The sequence below is a fragment of the Pelodiscus sinensis genome, chromosome 8 (genome assembly GCF_052426305.1).
Source record: "Pelodiscus sinensis isolate ZL-2025 chromosome 8, ASM5242630v1, whole genome shotgun sequence".
Taxonomy (NCBI): Eukaryota; Metazoa; Chordata; order Testudines; family Trionychidae; genus Pelodiscus; species Pelodiscus sinensis.
Genome location: NC_143059.1, coordinates 6,734,881 through 6,751,445, shown reverse-complemented (window position 1 = coordinate 6,751,445; position 16,565 = coordinate 6,734,881). Strand labels below are relative to the sequence as shown.

The following is a 16,565-nucleotide window of genomic DNA, read 5'->3' as shown; positions in this document are numbered from 1 at the left end:
CAGCAAGAAAAAAAACCTTTAGGATCTGTTTAGTGTGCAATTGTGGGTTAACTCACCTCAAAGCCTTGCTCTCTAGCAAAAGTGGCAGCTTCCTGAAATAATAAAAAAAAGAACAGTTAATTATAAAGTGCTAGATAATGAAGAAATAACACATTTTCAAACTCATTCAGGCAGTTGTTCTTTTACACAATTATCTCAATATATCCATATACAGTTGCTCAATTTTGATACTTGCACTAAAAGGCTCCCTTCCACCCCCGCCCTTCACAAGACAGCAGTATATTATCAACGGACTTCAGAAGTTCATATGAAGAAGGTGCTATCTGTATTTTTCTCTAAGCTGGCACATTTACTTCTGGTTGTAGTAACTTTAAAAGCAAACCTGGGCATATGGCTTTAACATACATTCTTAATTAAAAAAACATCATGCCCTTATATGTGCATTACACTTCATTAAGCCTTTTTGAAAAATTATTTGTTGGCTACTATGCAATCAGAAGATAGGATTACATATTATTTAACCAAAATGAGATCAAATCTTTATGGCAGCATCACATGAGCTTTTTAAATACTCTGATGTCTTAATCACAGTATCAGGCACTGTAAATATGTTTTTTTCCTCGAAGAGCCGGAGAACCATCAGGGAGCCACAGTGTTCTTGTTTCTTACTTCTATTAATTGTTCCAGTCATAGCTATTGTTTTTCAATGAAAGAAGACAGAGGATGATAGCAATGTTATTTTCCTATCCACTTTCCAGCTTAGCATAAGCAAATATTGCAGATAATTGTCAGGAGTCTTTTCACCATAACTTGCCTTTTTCCAAATTAACTTTGCCACCTGATATTAATGGATGGATGGGTCTTGAGCTGGAATAGCAAGATGATTCAACTAAACTAAAACAACTACCATTTAAGGCAGTGTGCCTAGGCATACTAACAGGATCTGTAGGACAGCTTTTGGAAATGCCTCACTTTTCAGCAGTACGCTGGGGAGGGAAAAACACACATTTGTGAACCGATGTAACCTGCCAATTTTTTGACAATTTAAGAACTTGAAGTGGATGCAATTGATTATAACAACAGTAAGGTCAGGTTAATAAAATGTGATAAGCTGAACAGCACAACTCCTCAGGCTTCTCACTGCAGAAATATAAGGCTGCCCAGGTTAGTCTTAGCTGATGTTGACAGAAAAACTGAATCATGGGCCTGACAATTGGGTGCAGGCAAGGTTAGCCACTTTGACAATTTACTTACAATAGAATTCTTTCTTGTACATCACATAGTCAATGACACTTGCTAGCCTGGCTGTCAAGGAAGAGTGTAGGGTTCAAAGATATCATGCAGAGTTTCCTAAACCAGCATGTCATTAACAAAGCCTCTGCTCATGAAAAAAAGGAGTCTGCAAGCCTCTACTATAAAGTGATGCACTCACAATGAACTGCAATGCAATCAGGAAAGGCTTAGACGGGACTGGGACATGGAAAAAGCAAAAAATGAAAAAAATAGAGTCATAAGCTGCAGAGAGAATATGAAAATGAACTAAAAACCATGTTTTGTTGCCAGATTACATTTTTACCTTGTTTTTAGTTATAAACTGAAATAAGAATTTATACTTACTGATCTCTCCTGAGGGGCCTTCTTTAAGGCCCCAGAGCAACAAGACATTAACATCTGTGTTAAACTATTGTTTGGACAGGAAAGTGGATACCAGTCCACTCTTACATCCGTGATGTGCAAACTCTTCCAGTTAACAGTATTTCTGTTTCCTTGTATGGGAGAGAGACTTTTAGGAAATTCATCTTAATTTTCTGGAATTAGGCCTTCTCATATAACACATGCAGTTTGAAAGTCCTGGCCCATCCACAAAAATGTGTAAGCACTGATTTTCCTTCTTATAGCTTCATCTTTTATGCTGTCTGCTATTCCTCCTGCTACATAACTCATGGTAGCTGGTTTATACAGCCACAGATTTTCCTATAATGGCAGAGCAACGGTAATGTTTGTCTCTTTCCTGACCCCGTAGCCCACAATCAACAAACCCATCAGAACAACACTTGAACAGTTTTATCTCAAGAACTGTGGGCTTGATCCTGAGATACGCTCAACATATGCAACTCTCTATGAAGGATCACACGCCCATTTAAAAATAACCTTAACCCTCAAGAGTTCAAAACACAATACTGAAGATTTGCAGATTAGGGTTTGCCGAAAAGTGAGGTCTCAGATACCAGGGATAGTTCAAAGTAAGTTAACTGAACAGAAGTGGGGACCATCCCACTGCACCTTAAGGTTGGGAGGGGAGAAGGGAATAGTTTTATGGGCAGAAAGGGCTCAGAAGCTGCTGCAAAAAGCGGAGTCAGTCAGCACGCTGACATGGACTCATCAGCAGAGCCTGAAAAAGCTGGGGAGGTGAAATGGGACAAGCCCAGGGGGAGAAGTTCTTTTCCCCCAACCAGGTGGCGCAACACCCATATTCCTTTTTCTTGAGGTTTGGTCAGGACCTGCTGCGGGCATCACACTAGCTGCTCCATTTTAGGGGGACCAGGAAGGAATTTTTCCCTCACCACTAGACTGGCTTAGGTGGAGTCAGTTTTTGTCACCTTCCCCATAAGGGACTTGTGTGTGTGGGGAGGCCCTTTGCTATGGCTAATAAGGAAGGAAATTAGGCTATGATAGTGCAGCTCATTATGTAAGTGTGGGGTGGGATGTGCAGTACAGGGGCTCCACAGGGAATGGATACGGTGACCAGATAAATGGCTCAGTAAAGGACTTTAAAAGGTTTTTGTTAACTGAGTGCAATGGAAAGGAGATTTGGGGTTCCTATAAGTGGCCTGGCAGGGAGCACCCCCCCCCCTTCCTTATATCCCACCTTAACCCTCATTTGAGTAGGAGAGGGTTGGCAAGGTCCCAGCAATCGGTTGGCTGGCGGACCCAGTCTGAAAAAGAGGGGGGGCTGGCAGAAGCCGCGAGCAGCCATCGAAATGATCATGGAGTTATCTGCCCTGTGTACTTCTTATCTGCTGGGTAGTTCTAGATACTGAATAATAAAGTTGCAGCCTGATTAAAACCATACCAAATGTCTCCAGTCTTCATTTATATTCACAATAAGAGGGAAAAAGTGAAACAAGCAGTCCCCATCTGTGCTGCCTCAGGGTGCCTCACACTGAGCGTCACATCTCTAATAAAGTAGTCAGGTTAAAATCTAACCTTGGCATGGCTGTACCATGTGGCGTCCGTAAGGGTTATGATAGCCAGTCAGGGCAGGGCGTTCCCTAGTGCAGGTGATAATCAGTATGATAATCACTATATTTACAGGCTTTCCATTTTATATCTGACATCAAGACTCACAAGGAAGGAGGGATTAAGGAAATAAACAACCTACACAGAGACTTTACTGCTCCCCGGAGAATGCAGCATTTTCATTCATGCATGACATGCGACAAGAGTAAAGCAAAACAGAAACAAAACAGAATTTCTTAGGAGGCTGGATAGTGTTTTTTCCCCACTTTTGATAAACTTTCACTGACTCATATTTTCACACCACCACAACACTTGCTTTCATAAAAGCCCCATTTTGTGCTCAAACTACGATGCATATTTATAATAATTATAGTCCCATTTATACTATTTTTGTACTGCCTATCAGAGCGGATTTGTTACTGCATAGCCCAAACTAGAAATGGAACTGGTTTAACAATAATGCATCATCAAGCTGGGGAAAACATTCCTTGGTAGTACACGGAAATTCACACGGTAAAAGAGTGTTTACAGGGCAGTTTAACTTGAGTAACATTCTATCACTAAAATTAACACACACCCTTTCTTTGGTGTAACACTGAACAATTTACACAGGAAAGGGTAGATAAACTAAAGAGATAACAATAAAAAAGATAACTTCCTTTAGTTCCCACCACTGCTATTATGCTACATCTCTTTTGCTAGCTTAAAACCATTTACACTTTTGCATGCATTTTATTGCTTGTTGGGTTCCTAGTACTTATTAAGTGGCGCTTGTCTATAATCTAGACTGAGACTAATTGTATCATGGCTAGTTAAAATTCTAAAACCTTTTATAACCAATAATATACAACTATTTGTTTATGAGTAAACAGAAACATATCCTCTGAACACAGGATTCATTAACCTCTACTTTGTTATAGGCATTTAACCCTCTGTTCAGCAAGATTTTTATGATTACAGAGCTAGATGGTTCAGCCATCAATGACTGTATATCTCTTTGCCATAACAAACACTAGGTAAAATACATATTAAATTTTCTTGGCACACAGAGTTCTTCTTTTATTGGTACCAAGATTATATGGTAGCTTGATTAAATTATACCCAAACCAGTAACAAAATGAAGGCTGGATTAAATTTAATTAATTTAAGCCAATATAAAACTCATACAGTTCCCTTTAACAGCACTTAAAACTATGTATTGCTGAAATCAACTGACAGACTTGATAAAAAGTGCCTGCAATGGTGCTATCTACAATCCACATTTTGACTTTTAAACCCTAAAAAAATCAGTAAATGTAAATGTTCATTCTATAGTTAAAATCAACAGTGTCATACTTAAATGATAAAATAGCAAAAAAAAAACCCGATCCACAGGATGTACAACCTAACCTTTCCCCAAATATCTCACTGAACACCATAAAACTCAATCACTTTTTGCAATGTTTCTCTCATAAGTTTGCCTCGGTAAAAAAAGAGGGGGGGATATCGACTATTTATAGGGGAGTTCTCATTGCCGCACCACAACAACTCTAAGCCTCCTGGAGTTGATGTTGGAAGCCATGAAGGAAGCTCAGGTCATGGTCACAACATTTTCTGTCTTCATTTGCTGAAAGTTTTGGCAAGACAAAGTAGCAACATATCAATGGATTCTAGAACATGAATAATTTTAAAGCCTCTCTACCCCCTACACACAGTGGTTTTACCGTATTAAAATGCTTCTCCCAATTCCAAGTTGATTATGAGCAACAAAACTTTAATGGATTCTGAAAACCTCTAAGATCATGCAGTTTGAGTCTGCATTTAGTAGAACCACTGATTCACCATTTTACTCTTATTACTATCTTATTTAACCACTTCTTGAGTATCTCTACCATATCCTATAGCAATCTATAACACTGTTGAATTGCTCTTACTTACTTTTACAGACTTCTAAAGTCTAACCTAAACTTTTCCTTCTTTACCTTCAGGCTATTGCTCCTTGCACTACCAGCTTCTGAGAATTGTGAATTATTATTTTCTTTCATTTATATTGTTTCCATGAAGGTATTAAAGACTATGATCACCTTCTCAGAGATTTCTCTTTTTTTCTACACTATAATCATTTAGTCTTCTCAGTTTCTCTTACTAATTCTCCCCGAATCCTTGTATAACTTTGTCGTCTTTGAATTCTCTCGTTTTTCTATATCTCCTCGTTTGCCATAATGAAATGCTAGTAGCATAAAGTTTTACTAAAGTGAAACCCTAATTATCTAAATAGAAGTGGAGGACAAGACAGTAATATAGATAAATAAGGATGCAGTTAAGAGGGAGAATTTTTAACATAAAAGATGCACTTTGGAAGTTGGATACATCGTTTTCTGAGAGGGGGTTTTCTGATAGGAATGGTTCCGATAATCTAAGTTTTATTGTAGTAATAACACAGTGTGTTTGAGCAGGGTCATTAAAATATATATCCATGATATAATCACTCATTTATTTTGCCCAGAATCCACATACATTTTTAAAAAATAAACAGAAGAAATTAAAACCCTTTGAGTATGCTTTGGTCAAAATGTATCACAGAGATATCAGACAGGTAGCTCTACTCAAAAATGATAATTTGTACATACATTTGTCCCTCCTGGATATTGTAGACTAAGGAAAAAAACATCCCACCTCTTCTCCTACTTCTTTCTCTGACCCTTGCTGGCAGTCCCCTTCTACATGGATTCACGCTTAATTGCATGCAGGGTTGTTTTCTCTTTCCTTGCTTGCTCCATGAATTAGAACACAAACTTTGTGCTTCCAAGTTTGCAGTCTGGCTGGCTGCTCCTTCTGGGTAATGTAAACTTCAAAGGTACTGAACTCCCTTTGACTTTCAGGGGGAAATTTGGGTGCTCAGGACTTCTAAAAATCAGGCACCTTTTTTCCTGAAGACTTCCCCCCCTTCTTACACTTATACAGAAACCTGGTAGCTAAGAATATTGCTATCAGGAGCACCAAGAATCCCTTACACGTGCCTCTCTTGTAACAGACTCATCATTGTGTGGGAGTTAAACTTGCCTTTGAGTAGGGGGTGAAGTTTTTATTAAATGCCTCAGTAAGCTGTGCCACATTTTCCACTCTTTCAACTGCAAACCAGGTCACACTATTAAATATGATCCTGGAAAAAGCATCTGTCTTAATGTTGATGTAAGCAAGGTCTGAATGAACTCTCCCCTGCCCATAGACTGGGAGAGGCTTCAGGAGCAAAACTGTACTTACATGGCCATACCTACCCTGCATAGATATCCAGTAAATGGAGCAGTAATGTGCAAAGTGATCAATTTTGGCTGGTGTTGGGTTGTGAATCAATTTAGTATGAAGTGTGGGGATAGTGAAATGCTGTTGCCAATGTTATTGTCTTTATAGTACGAATACAGGGGAGCAAAACTGTGTTTAGCCTGTCCCAAATGAGGGGTCACCCTCAATATTCCTCTTAATTTTTTATGTCCATATGTGGAATGACTAAGTGATGTGCACCAATATGGAGGTGATGTATCACATGACAGACGTCACTCTGTGTGGCAGGGATGGAACCAAGGGGTTGGAGTGTGGGCAGGGTTCAGAGTTGGAGGTAAGGGCTCTGGGGTGGGGTCAGGGAAGAGGGGATAGGAATGCAGGTTGCCCCTGGGGAGAGAGAACTACCCTCAGCTCTCTCTCTCACTGCAGCAGCTTGGGATAAGGGGAGAGACATCTCTCCACAGCTCTAGTGGGCACAGCTGGAAGTGGGGTGCCTGTCCCCCAGCTGGGGCATTTATGGTCTAGGTGGGGTGGGGACTAGGGAAGGGGTACCTGTCTCTCAGCCACAGCAGCTCTGGGGCATCTCTGGGTTGGGTGCCTTGGGTGGGGGAAGAGATGTCACGGCCAGGGGAGACGAGCCCGTCCTTCTGCCCCAGGATCAAGCTGCCATGGCTGGAGGAGACGGCCTCGGCATGGAGCTGCCGCTGCTGGGGCAGAGGAGGGGGTCAGACTGGACCTTCTCTGTGGGCACAAATCGGATATATGTAAAGGGAATACTCAGAAGCCCGTTGGTGAACATTTCTGCTTGCCTAACCATGATCTGACAGATCTACAGGTGGCGGTCTTGTCACAGGCCAGCTCCTCAAGCCAAATTCACAAAGAAAGCCTGGAATTACATTACATATACACAAATTCAATTCATATGCTAATGGACTGAATCTTGATTTAGGTTGGTGGGGCCTCTACCACTGAGGGTGCTAACTACTTTCTGAGTGGTATCCTTCCTGTCTTAGCAATCTACATATTGACTTTGATCTTTATCTGCTTAGGTTCAGCACCCATTCTCCAGAAAAAACAGGAAGGAGGGTGGGAGACAGAGCATCATTCTCCCCCTCCTCCCCACCCTTTCCCTTCTATTTATTTCGAGTTTTCAAATCCCCTACTCGTAACTCCGGTCATCTGAAGAAGTGGGCTGTGCTCACGAAAGCTCATGATACCATCTACAAGTTTTGTTAGTCTATAAAGTGCTACCAGACCATCTGTTGTTTTTTTCTGTAACAGACTAACTCGGCTACCCCCGAAGCACCAAGTGTCCGTTATTCCAATCAAATCATAGTTCTTTAACTGGGGCCACGGCTTCTAATTCTTCCTGTTTGTTTCCCAGGCTTCTCGCAATGGTGTATAAACACCTTAGATAACCAGTTGATCACCCTGCCTTCTCCATCTGAATCAGGGGTCCTCCTTTGTTACTTGTTCCTCCTTGTGATTCTTCCCAGTGTCCAACTTCCTCACTTACCTCAGGGCTTTGGTCACCATCCCCCAATGAACCTAGTTTAAAGCCCTCCTCACTAGGTTTGCAAGCCTGCCTGCAAAGATGTTCTTTCCTCTTAGTTGGGTGGATCTCATCTCTTCCTAACAATCCTTGTGCCCGGAACAGAATCCCATGGTTGAAGAAACCAAAGCCCTCTTTCGACACCACCCGTGCAACCACATAATTACTTCCTCAATTCGACGATCCCTACCCGGACCTTTTCCTTCAACTGGAAGGATGGACGAAAATACCACTTGCGCTTCAAATTCCTTGATCCTTCTTACCAGCGCTACATAATCTGCTGTGACCTGCTCAAGGTCATTCTTGGCAGTATCGTTAGCTCTTACATGGAGAAGCAGGAAGGGGTAGCGATCCGAAGGTTTAATCAGTTTCAGAAGACTCTCAGTCACATCCTGAATGCGAGCTCCCGGTAAGCAGCACACTTCTCGAGACTGCAGATCGCCCTGAGCCAGTGTGGGACTTGTTAGGCAGCTGTGCAGCTGCACAATTTAGAGGGTTCTTAGGTCACCCTCACCTGAAAGGACCTCATTAAACTAGTGGTTCAAATACCAGATCCCTATGAAAGTACAAGGATTGGGGACAAGCATTCCCACCAGGAGATATGGACTCTCCCTAAGTATCCCCAGTCTGGCTTCACCTGTTCCTCTCCACTGTTCAAAGGTAGAGCTAAAGAGGCTCCTAAATAGCTCCTTTGCTATTTTAAAGTGCTCAAATGAGAGCTGAAATCACTTGTGATATGGCAGTGTTTCTGCCCCACTTGAAGGGGGCTGAAAATCACTAAGGCTATATCTACAGTACAGCAGAAAGTCAACTGAAACTACACCACTCTCCCAGTGAACTTTCCTTATTCTTCTCATCCAGGGTAGAGTAACAGGGGCGAAGGAAGAGCAATCTGCAGTCGATCTGGCAGGTCTTGACTAGACCTGCTAAATCGACCGCTGGAGGATCAATTTCAGAGTGCAGATCCAGGCTGTTGTGTAGATCTAGCTTAAGCTGACCTGCATAGGTCACATCAGAGAGGCAGGAGGTAGCAGAAGGTGACTGACTGATAGCTGGCTGGTGATCTGTCAGTTGCTGAATGAGCAACTCGTAAGGCGGCCAGTGGAACAAGTGCAAAGGAACAAGTGGCTGGCGGGACAGTGAGAAATGCAACTAGTGGGTCTGCCAGGACCAAGGAAACACTCAGATAACAGAGCAAGGGAGGGGCCTTCTTCCTCGGGTGGCAGATGAACTCACACTGATGCATCTCTGAACCCTGGGTCCTCACTGACCAAGGACAACCACTGTGAGTGGAGTATGGTGAGGAAGCAGAGAGGGGCACAGGAAAGGATCTTTTGGTTGTAGGACTCAGGAACATGAGGCAAAAGGCCCTGCTCCATGCACTCTGGGTGTGGTATTCTTGGTGATCACAGTTTTATGTTTATGAATCTTGCCTGAGGCATTTTCCCTAATTCTCGTCTCCTTTCATTAACAATTGATTTCCTACACTCAGACTCCATGCTTGTGAGTGGGGAAGTACTGCCTCTCAGAGGAGCCTGGGGATGGGGTGTACTTTCCCAGGTTACCGGGGGGCGGTTTGAGCTGGTTTTGTGCTGGAAAAGGAACCCATAGATCTGCTGGCTCCACCTGGCAGAAAGGACAACAGCTTATTGGTTGCTATGTTTTAGAATATAACAAAGGCATTTATCACTGGCTCCATGACATTAGTCTTGGTAGGAGTTTTCTTATACCAAAATCTGACTATTCTATGCAGAACATAAAAGTCTTCAGAATAGGATCTATCCTTACAACTCACTTCATTATTTTTGTTATAGTGAGCTACATTAAGTCTGATTTCTTCATTTTATTACCTATGAGGAGCAGTAAGAGCAGACCACATATTTTAACGTGATGAATCATACCATACAAAAGCCAGAAATTACCCTACATCATGTAGTTTGAATGATACCACGATTGCACAGTATTACGGTTCAGATTATTTATGTCTGATTAAGGAAGGTAGATATTACCAGAGCAGCTGCCAGACTTTGCTAAGCCCTGGGCAAGGTGAGGTGGGGTTGGTGGGAGGCTGGCTCTGGGCCTGTGGAAGGGGTGGAGCCTCAGGCAGAAGAGGCAGGATTAGGGCTAGTCCCCCCCGCCCCAACCCTCTTTTTAGTGTCACCCAGGGTTCTGGCAATGATTTAAAGGCCTGGGGCTTCAGGAGCTGCTGCTGTAGTAGTGGCAGCGAGTCCCAAGTCCTTTTAAAATCGCTGGACCCTGGGGCAGATCCTCCTTGCCTCTCCCTTTGGTGGGACTGGGCATTAATGAAGTTGTCGCTGATATTACAAATAAAAATGGATTTAAAGTTTACAAATGATGGGGTTGATGTGGCACCTGTAAGGTTTTAAAACAAAGAGCTCTGGGAAGCGGTCACCACTGGCCACGTGAGGCCCTGCCGTTTAAAGAAGGACAGATGTACAGTTTACGTGGCAGAGGCGCAGTTGGTATGACCTGTTCACTTCAATGGAATTATTACAATTGGCATGACCTGAGGATCTGCTCATATACTTTCTTTAATGGCAGCACTAAGCATGTTGTGGATAGTGACAAGAACACATTTTCATATTAATCCAGTTCAATGCAATTACCAATAGTATTTATAACACAAAACATTGGGCCACTCTACCCAGACTTTTACTTGATTGCAATTTGGATTAGACCGACATTCCTTTTAGGTCAGAAAGAGTCATGTTCCATTGTGTCAAAACAATATATCCACCCGCACCGTTATAAAAACTACCCATTCAGAAAGGGTACTCAGAACTCAGCAGCAAAGACAGATTGATCCAGATTTTTTTTCTTCCAATTGCTTTAGAAAGAGAGATATGGGGAGCTTTGGAACAGAGGGGAAAAGACAGAAAGGGAAACATCAAGCATATCTTCTGAAGCAAATCTGTGTCTGGTCAAATTCTCATACAGTTGTAAAGGTTGATCCGTATTTGGAGATGCTCTATGGGAATACAATGCTTCAAAATCTTTTGCGCCTCTTGACAAACATGAGCAATTCATCTGAAACGTTGCTCTAGTCAGTCTAGTCAGGAGCATGCAACTGTTCACATATTCAGACAAGGAATCAATAGTAGCTGGGCGGCCCCTGCAGAAAGCCTGAGAATCATCACTATAATGTCAGTGCATTCCTGCATCCCCCCCCCTCCCCCGCTATTTATTATAGTATAAAGCACATCTGGCATTAACTGGATGAAATATGAACACTTTTACCTTTCCTGTGAGCAGTGTCAGGTCTCAAAATTATCTTAGATTGTAGAGGCTAGCTGGGATGCACATTGTGCCCTATTCTGACTGCTGTCTCAAATTTTCCCAATACTGCTACAGAAACTGACCAATTCATAAAGCACACGGGGTTTTGCCAAATGGGGGGAAAGAAAAAAAAATTGAGAACAAGTGAAAACACGATGGGGGATGAGAGCTACAATGTGACCATTAGTTCATGGTCTTCTACCAGAGGGAGTTATTTGCAAGGGCCCATTTAGAATAGAATTAAAATTTTGTTTCCCAAATCAGCTCTGGCTCAAGCATCTTTATATCTTTCCATCATTATCAACTGGTTTCTTATTTAGGTTATTACCAGAATTGGAGTTGCTGCCAGAATCTTCTGGCAAATAAATATTGAAAAAGAGTCAGAGTCAGAGGCTTAATGCCATTACGAGGTCTGCAACAGCTGCAGCAGTGATACGCCCCTGAGCCATTTTGAAATGTTATGATGAATACAGAACTATTACTTGTATCTCCACTTTACACACGAACCTAAACAACAGCACTTTTTATGCCTCTCTGCACTGTATCTCAACTCATACGCTTCTGATATCAAATTAGCTATACTATATTACCCTAACAAACTTGTGCCTTTTTCTATCTGAATGTGTATGCTTTTTTTTTTTTTTTTTTAAACTAGAAGACTTACCTGGTATTGCCTAGTTCCTTCATAGCAGTGGGCTGGTGGTATGGGGGTGCAGGAGTTTGGGAGGGGCCCAGAAGGGGACTTGAGGGGTGTAAGAGTGAGGGATGGGGGTGAGGAGCAGAGAATGCGGTTTGCTACCAGCCTCTCTCCAGGGGCAGCCTGGGCCAGTGTGGGAGGGCAGCGGGTCGACCATTGGCTTGTTCTGTGTGAGGGAGGGGGCTGTGCTCTCTGCTCTAAGGTTTCTCCCAGGGCCGGATGGGCAAGGGAGGCCACGCACCCTGCCGTCTGGCTTGCTCTGTGGGGGGAGGAACTGTGCACCTTGTCTGCTGGCTTATCGCTGGGGGGCCAGACTGGGACAAGGGAGGGGTGCTAGGCGCCTGGTGGTGCAGGAGGGGGCTGTGGCTACTCCAGAGGGGTATTAGGGCCTTTTCTCCGCCATCTGGCAGGGGCCCTTCTTCCTCCCCCATGGCTTCTGAGCTGAGGCCAAGGGCGGTGGGGTTGGGGTTTGTGGCAGGGGGCCAACTTATCCAGTCTGGTGGCTGACAAGATGGTGAGCTCCAGCCCCAGCTGGCCACTCTGTTGGTGGTGTGGTGCCCCCAGTGGGCACTCTGCAGTATAGCATCCCTCCAAACAACCTCCCCCTCCTTCCATGTTATGGACAACAAGCCCATTACAAGCACTTCCTGTTTTCCTGACATAACCAAACCTTGACCTTGTTTAAGTTAGGAGCAGAGGAAGCTGCATACCAAATTTAGTGGACCTAGCTCTTACAGATTAGGAGTTCTTGAACAAATGCACTCACAGACAGACAAATAGATGCACATTTCTAAAATGTATAAACAGATTAGAGGCAAAGGGAGGAAAAGATAAAAAAACCTCCTCGCTTAATCCACAAATTAAGTAAACAAAACGAAGATAGAAACAAATAGGTTAAAATCAAGTAGATAGTTAGGGTGTGAAGCCAGAGAAGGATTTTATAAATATATACAAATGAAAGATGTTCGGGATCTTTTAAAATCTATAATGCTAGTCCTTGGATTCACTCTCTGCAATCTGAAACCTCCTGTATTACTTCCTGGCTGAGGAATGCCAAACAGAAATAAAGAACTGAATCTCTTTCAACAAGTCCTTCTGTGATTGCAGCCACTCAAACTGGCCTGAAATCACTGACAAGACATTCTCATCCAGCAATTTTACCTGAAGAGAATGATTAGGTATTTCTACAAACTGCTGTGATATAGCAGGACTATTGTCAACTGGACAGCTAAAAGGTTAATAGATTTTTAGCAATAAAAGCAAGATGTTTGATATACATTGTTTGTATGTCACGTGCAGCCATTTAGAATTATAAGTAATGGCTATTCAGTAAGGAACCTTATAAAGAATGATCACATAACTCTCTTCATGTGATTGGTTTAACTGCTCTGCTAACGCCTATTAAAGAAAATAAAACTGACCAACTTACCTGTCAGCAACGGTCCTGACTCTTTACTGGTATTAATATTATTAATTTTACCTTTTTAAAGTTAGCTTGAATTCAGCTGACTTAGACATTCTGCGTATAGACAGGCTCCTGCCTGTTAACTTAGTCTGTACGTGTTTTGTAACCCTCTCTGAAAACCTCATTTAAGATTAATTTCTTCTGTTGGAGTTTACAGTTTTGGCTACTACAGTTGTGTGAAACACATAGCATGTCTACACTGCAATTTAAGCCCCATGTTAGTGGAACTTGACTTAGCAGACTCTGGGTTTGTTAACTTAGGGCTTGAGACTGTGGGACCCAAGTTAGAAACTGATATGAATCATAGGTCCCAACCTGGAACTCCAGGTTTTGCACTGTATTATGAGGCTTGAGTCCAATGAACCATATCCCAGATTCGGTAGCACCCTTCCAAAAAGTGGCTGCTCTGTGCTAGTTCATGGTGCAGTATGGGAAAACTTGACTGTCCATCTGTTACCGATTCCCCCCTAACCCATCCCATACGGGCTCGTGCGAGCCAAATAGTACTTATGAAGCCCCGGCGATTTTTAGTTGTGATCCTTTCGGTCCGACTCTTCCCCGTGCCAGGTCAGGGTAAGAGCGCATCTAAACTGTGACGCGGGTGACCGCTGGGGTCAGGGAAGGGGGCTCGGGCCCTCCCTCTCTCCGAGCCCCGGCCCAGGGCCCTAAGGCAGGGACACTCGTCCCTACTCAGTGGAGGGGGTTGGAGCCCCTAAACCCTCCACTCACGGGGTGCACGTCCCTGCCCTGGGCCGCTTCTTCCCTGACAAACCTTTTACGTGGCCCAGTGTGGTGCCAGGCTTACCGTTCCTCACTCCCTGGGGGCGGATGCCCTTTCGCTCCGGCTCGCCCCCCCTCTGCTTGGGCTCCATGCCCTTTTTATTCTGGCCACCTCGGCGTCCCCTGCTGGCCCTGCCTCCCGGCCCTCTGCCTCGCCCTTCCGGGGCGCCCGTGTGATGTCATGGATGACGTCCTCAGGTTGCGACCTAACTGCCCGGCCGCCTGCAGCCGCGGCGCCGCCGGCAGTCTCTAGTGCAGCCCCTTCAGCCCCACGGTTGGCCGCCGTGGGCTCGCTGCCGCCCGAACAGCCCTCCTGCTTCCCCGCTCCCAGCTCGGAGCCGTCTCTAGTGTGGGGCAGCGCGGGCTCGCGACCTGCCCCGTCACACCATCAAACTTGATTGTCCAGAGCACAAAGAAAGTTGGCTTCTGGGATACTTTTGGTGAACTCCCAAAACATGAGTCCCACAAAGCTGCATCTACATTGCAAAACAACAGGGCTTGTACACTATTACAGCTTGACTCAAGTTTGGACCATCCACCCCATAGGCTCCTAGGAGGATGGGTCTGAGCCCTGAATTAGTGTGGTATATTTGTGGGCTCAACTCTGAATTCAAACCCTGGGCTTACACTCAGACATATGCACAATAGTAATAGATATGTAGCCGTGTTAGTCTGGCCTAGCTGAAACAAAAAACAGGACTATGTAGCACTTTAAAGACTAACAAGATGGTTTATTAGGTGATGAGGTTTCATGGGCCAGACCCACTTCCTCAAATCAAACAGTGGAAGAAAATTGGCACGACCATATATACCAAAGGATACAATAACAAAAATGAACACACATGAAAAGGACAAGTCAAATTTCAGAACAGAAGGGAGATGAGGGGGGGGGAGGTAAATGTCTGTGAGCTAATGATATTAGAGGTGATAATTGAGGAAGCTATCTTTGTAATGGGTAAGGTAATTAGGGTCCTTGTTAAGACCTAGGTGTAAAGTGTCAAATTTAAGCATGAATGACAGTTCAGAGGATTCTCTTTCAAGTCTGGTGTTGAAAGGTCTTTGAAGCAGGATGCAGGTAATCAGGTCATTGAGACAATGCCCTTTCTGGTTGAAATGGCAAGAAACTGTTTTTTCTTTGTGATCCTGTCTAAAATCTGTTTTGTGTGCATTGATTCTTTGGCGAAGTGTCTGAGACGTTTGTCCAATGCAGATGGACATTGTCGGCACATGACAGCATGAATTATATTTCTGGATGAGTAGGAATATGTATTCTTGATCTTATAACTCAATTGGTTAGGTCCAGTAATGGTATCAGAAACAGCCCTACCTCACAGCTTATAGATACCTGAACAAGACAGATATAGGGTGAAAGGTGAATCAGAGGCATGGAGAGGAAGTGACTTGCCCAATGTCTTGAGTTATGGCAAGAGGGGCAGAGCTGGGAATTGCAGCAAAAGAAATCCCTCCAGTCAAATAAAGAGTAGTCCTGAAGAGAGTTCCATCCCATTTCTCTTAGCTGGAAGAATGACAACTCCCATAAGTCTTACTAAATGTGAAAAAATTGGGTTTCTTTAAGGTTTTGATAGGAACTGGACTTACTCTACTGATTTATTTCACCTGAGCCAATAAGGGTGCATCTACACCAGCACTGAAAATCTGCAGCTAGTCCATGCTGGTTAGAGAGACGCTCGCAGTGCTGGGCTGTATAGCTGTTTAACTGCACTCTAGGGCTATGTCTATCCTCACGGCTTCCTGCGCGAGTAATATGCAAAAGAGGCTAAGCGTGGAATATCGCCGAGCCTCATTTGCATACCTAACAAGCCACCACTTTTTTCATAAGAGGCTCTTGCACAAGAAGGACCATCTACACTGCCCCTTCTTGCGCAAGAAAAACCCCTCTTGCGCAATGCCGTTATACCTATTACTTTTCAGGATAGTGGTGGCTCATTAGGTATGCAAATGAGGCTCGGCGATATTCCACGCTTAGCCTCATTTGCATATTACTCACGCAAGAAGCCGCGAGGGTAGACATAGCCCAGATGTTTGGACTTGGGCTAGCACCCAGATTGTAGGACCCTGTGAAGTGGGAGGGTCCCCAAGCTTGGGCTGTAGTCTGAGCCAGGAAATCTACATTGCAGTGAAACAATCCTGCAACCCAAGCCCTGTGATCTTCAATCAGTTGTCATGGGCCAGCCACAGGTTTTTAATGCCAGTTTAGATATATTTAAGTTCCTACCAACCTTGGGCAGATCGGAAAAAGAAACAACCCCATT

The 16,565-nt window shown here is 43.7% G+C and overlaps 1 protein-coding gene and 1 long non-coding RNA gene across 5 annotated transcripts in view; one reads left to right on the top strand and one right to left on the bottom strand.

The window, feature by feature from the left end:
* Positions 1-16,565, bottom strand: part of ADK (adenosine kinase) — a 417,444-nt gene that overhangs the window by 63,660 nt on the left and 337,219 nt on the right. For all 4 annotated transcript variants that reach the window (XM_075935762.2, XM_075935764.2, XM_075935763.2 and 1 more), the window contains one exon: positions 57-92. In XM_075935762.2, the coding sequence (XP_075791877.2) occupies positions 57-92 (36 nt within the window). The remainder of the gene's footprint in view (positions 1-56; positions 93-16,565) is intronic.
* LOC142830479 (uncharacterized) overlaps positions 1-16,565 on the top strand; it is a 137,070-nt gene that overhangs the window by 104,736 nt on the left and 15,769 nt on the right. The gene's annotated exons all lie outside the window — the stretch shown is intronic.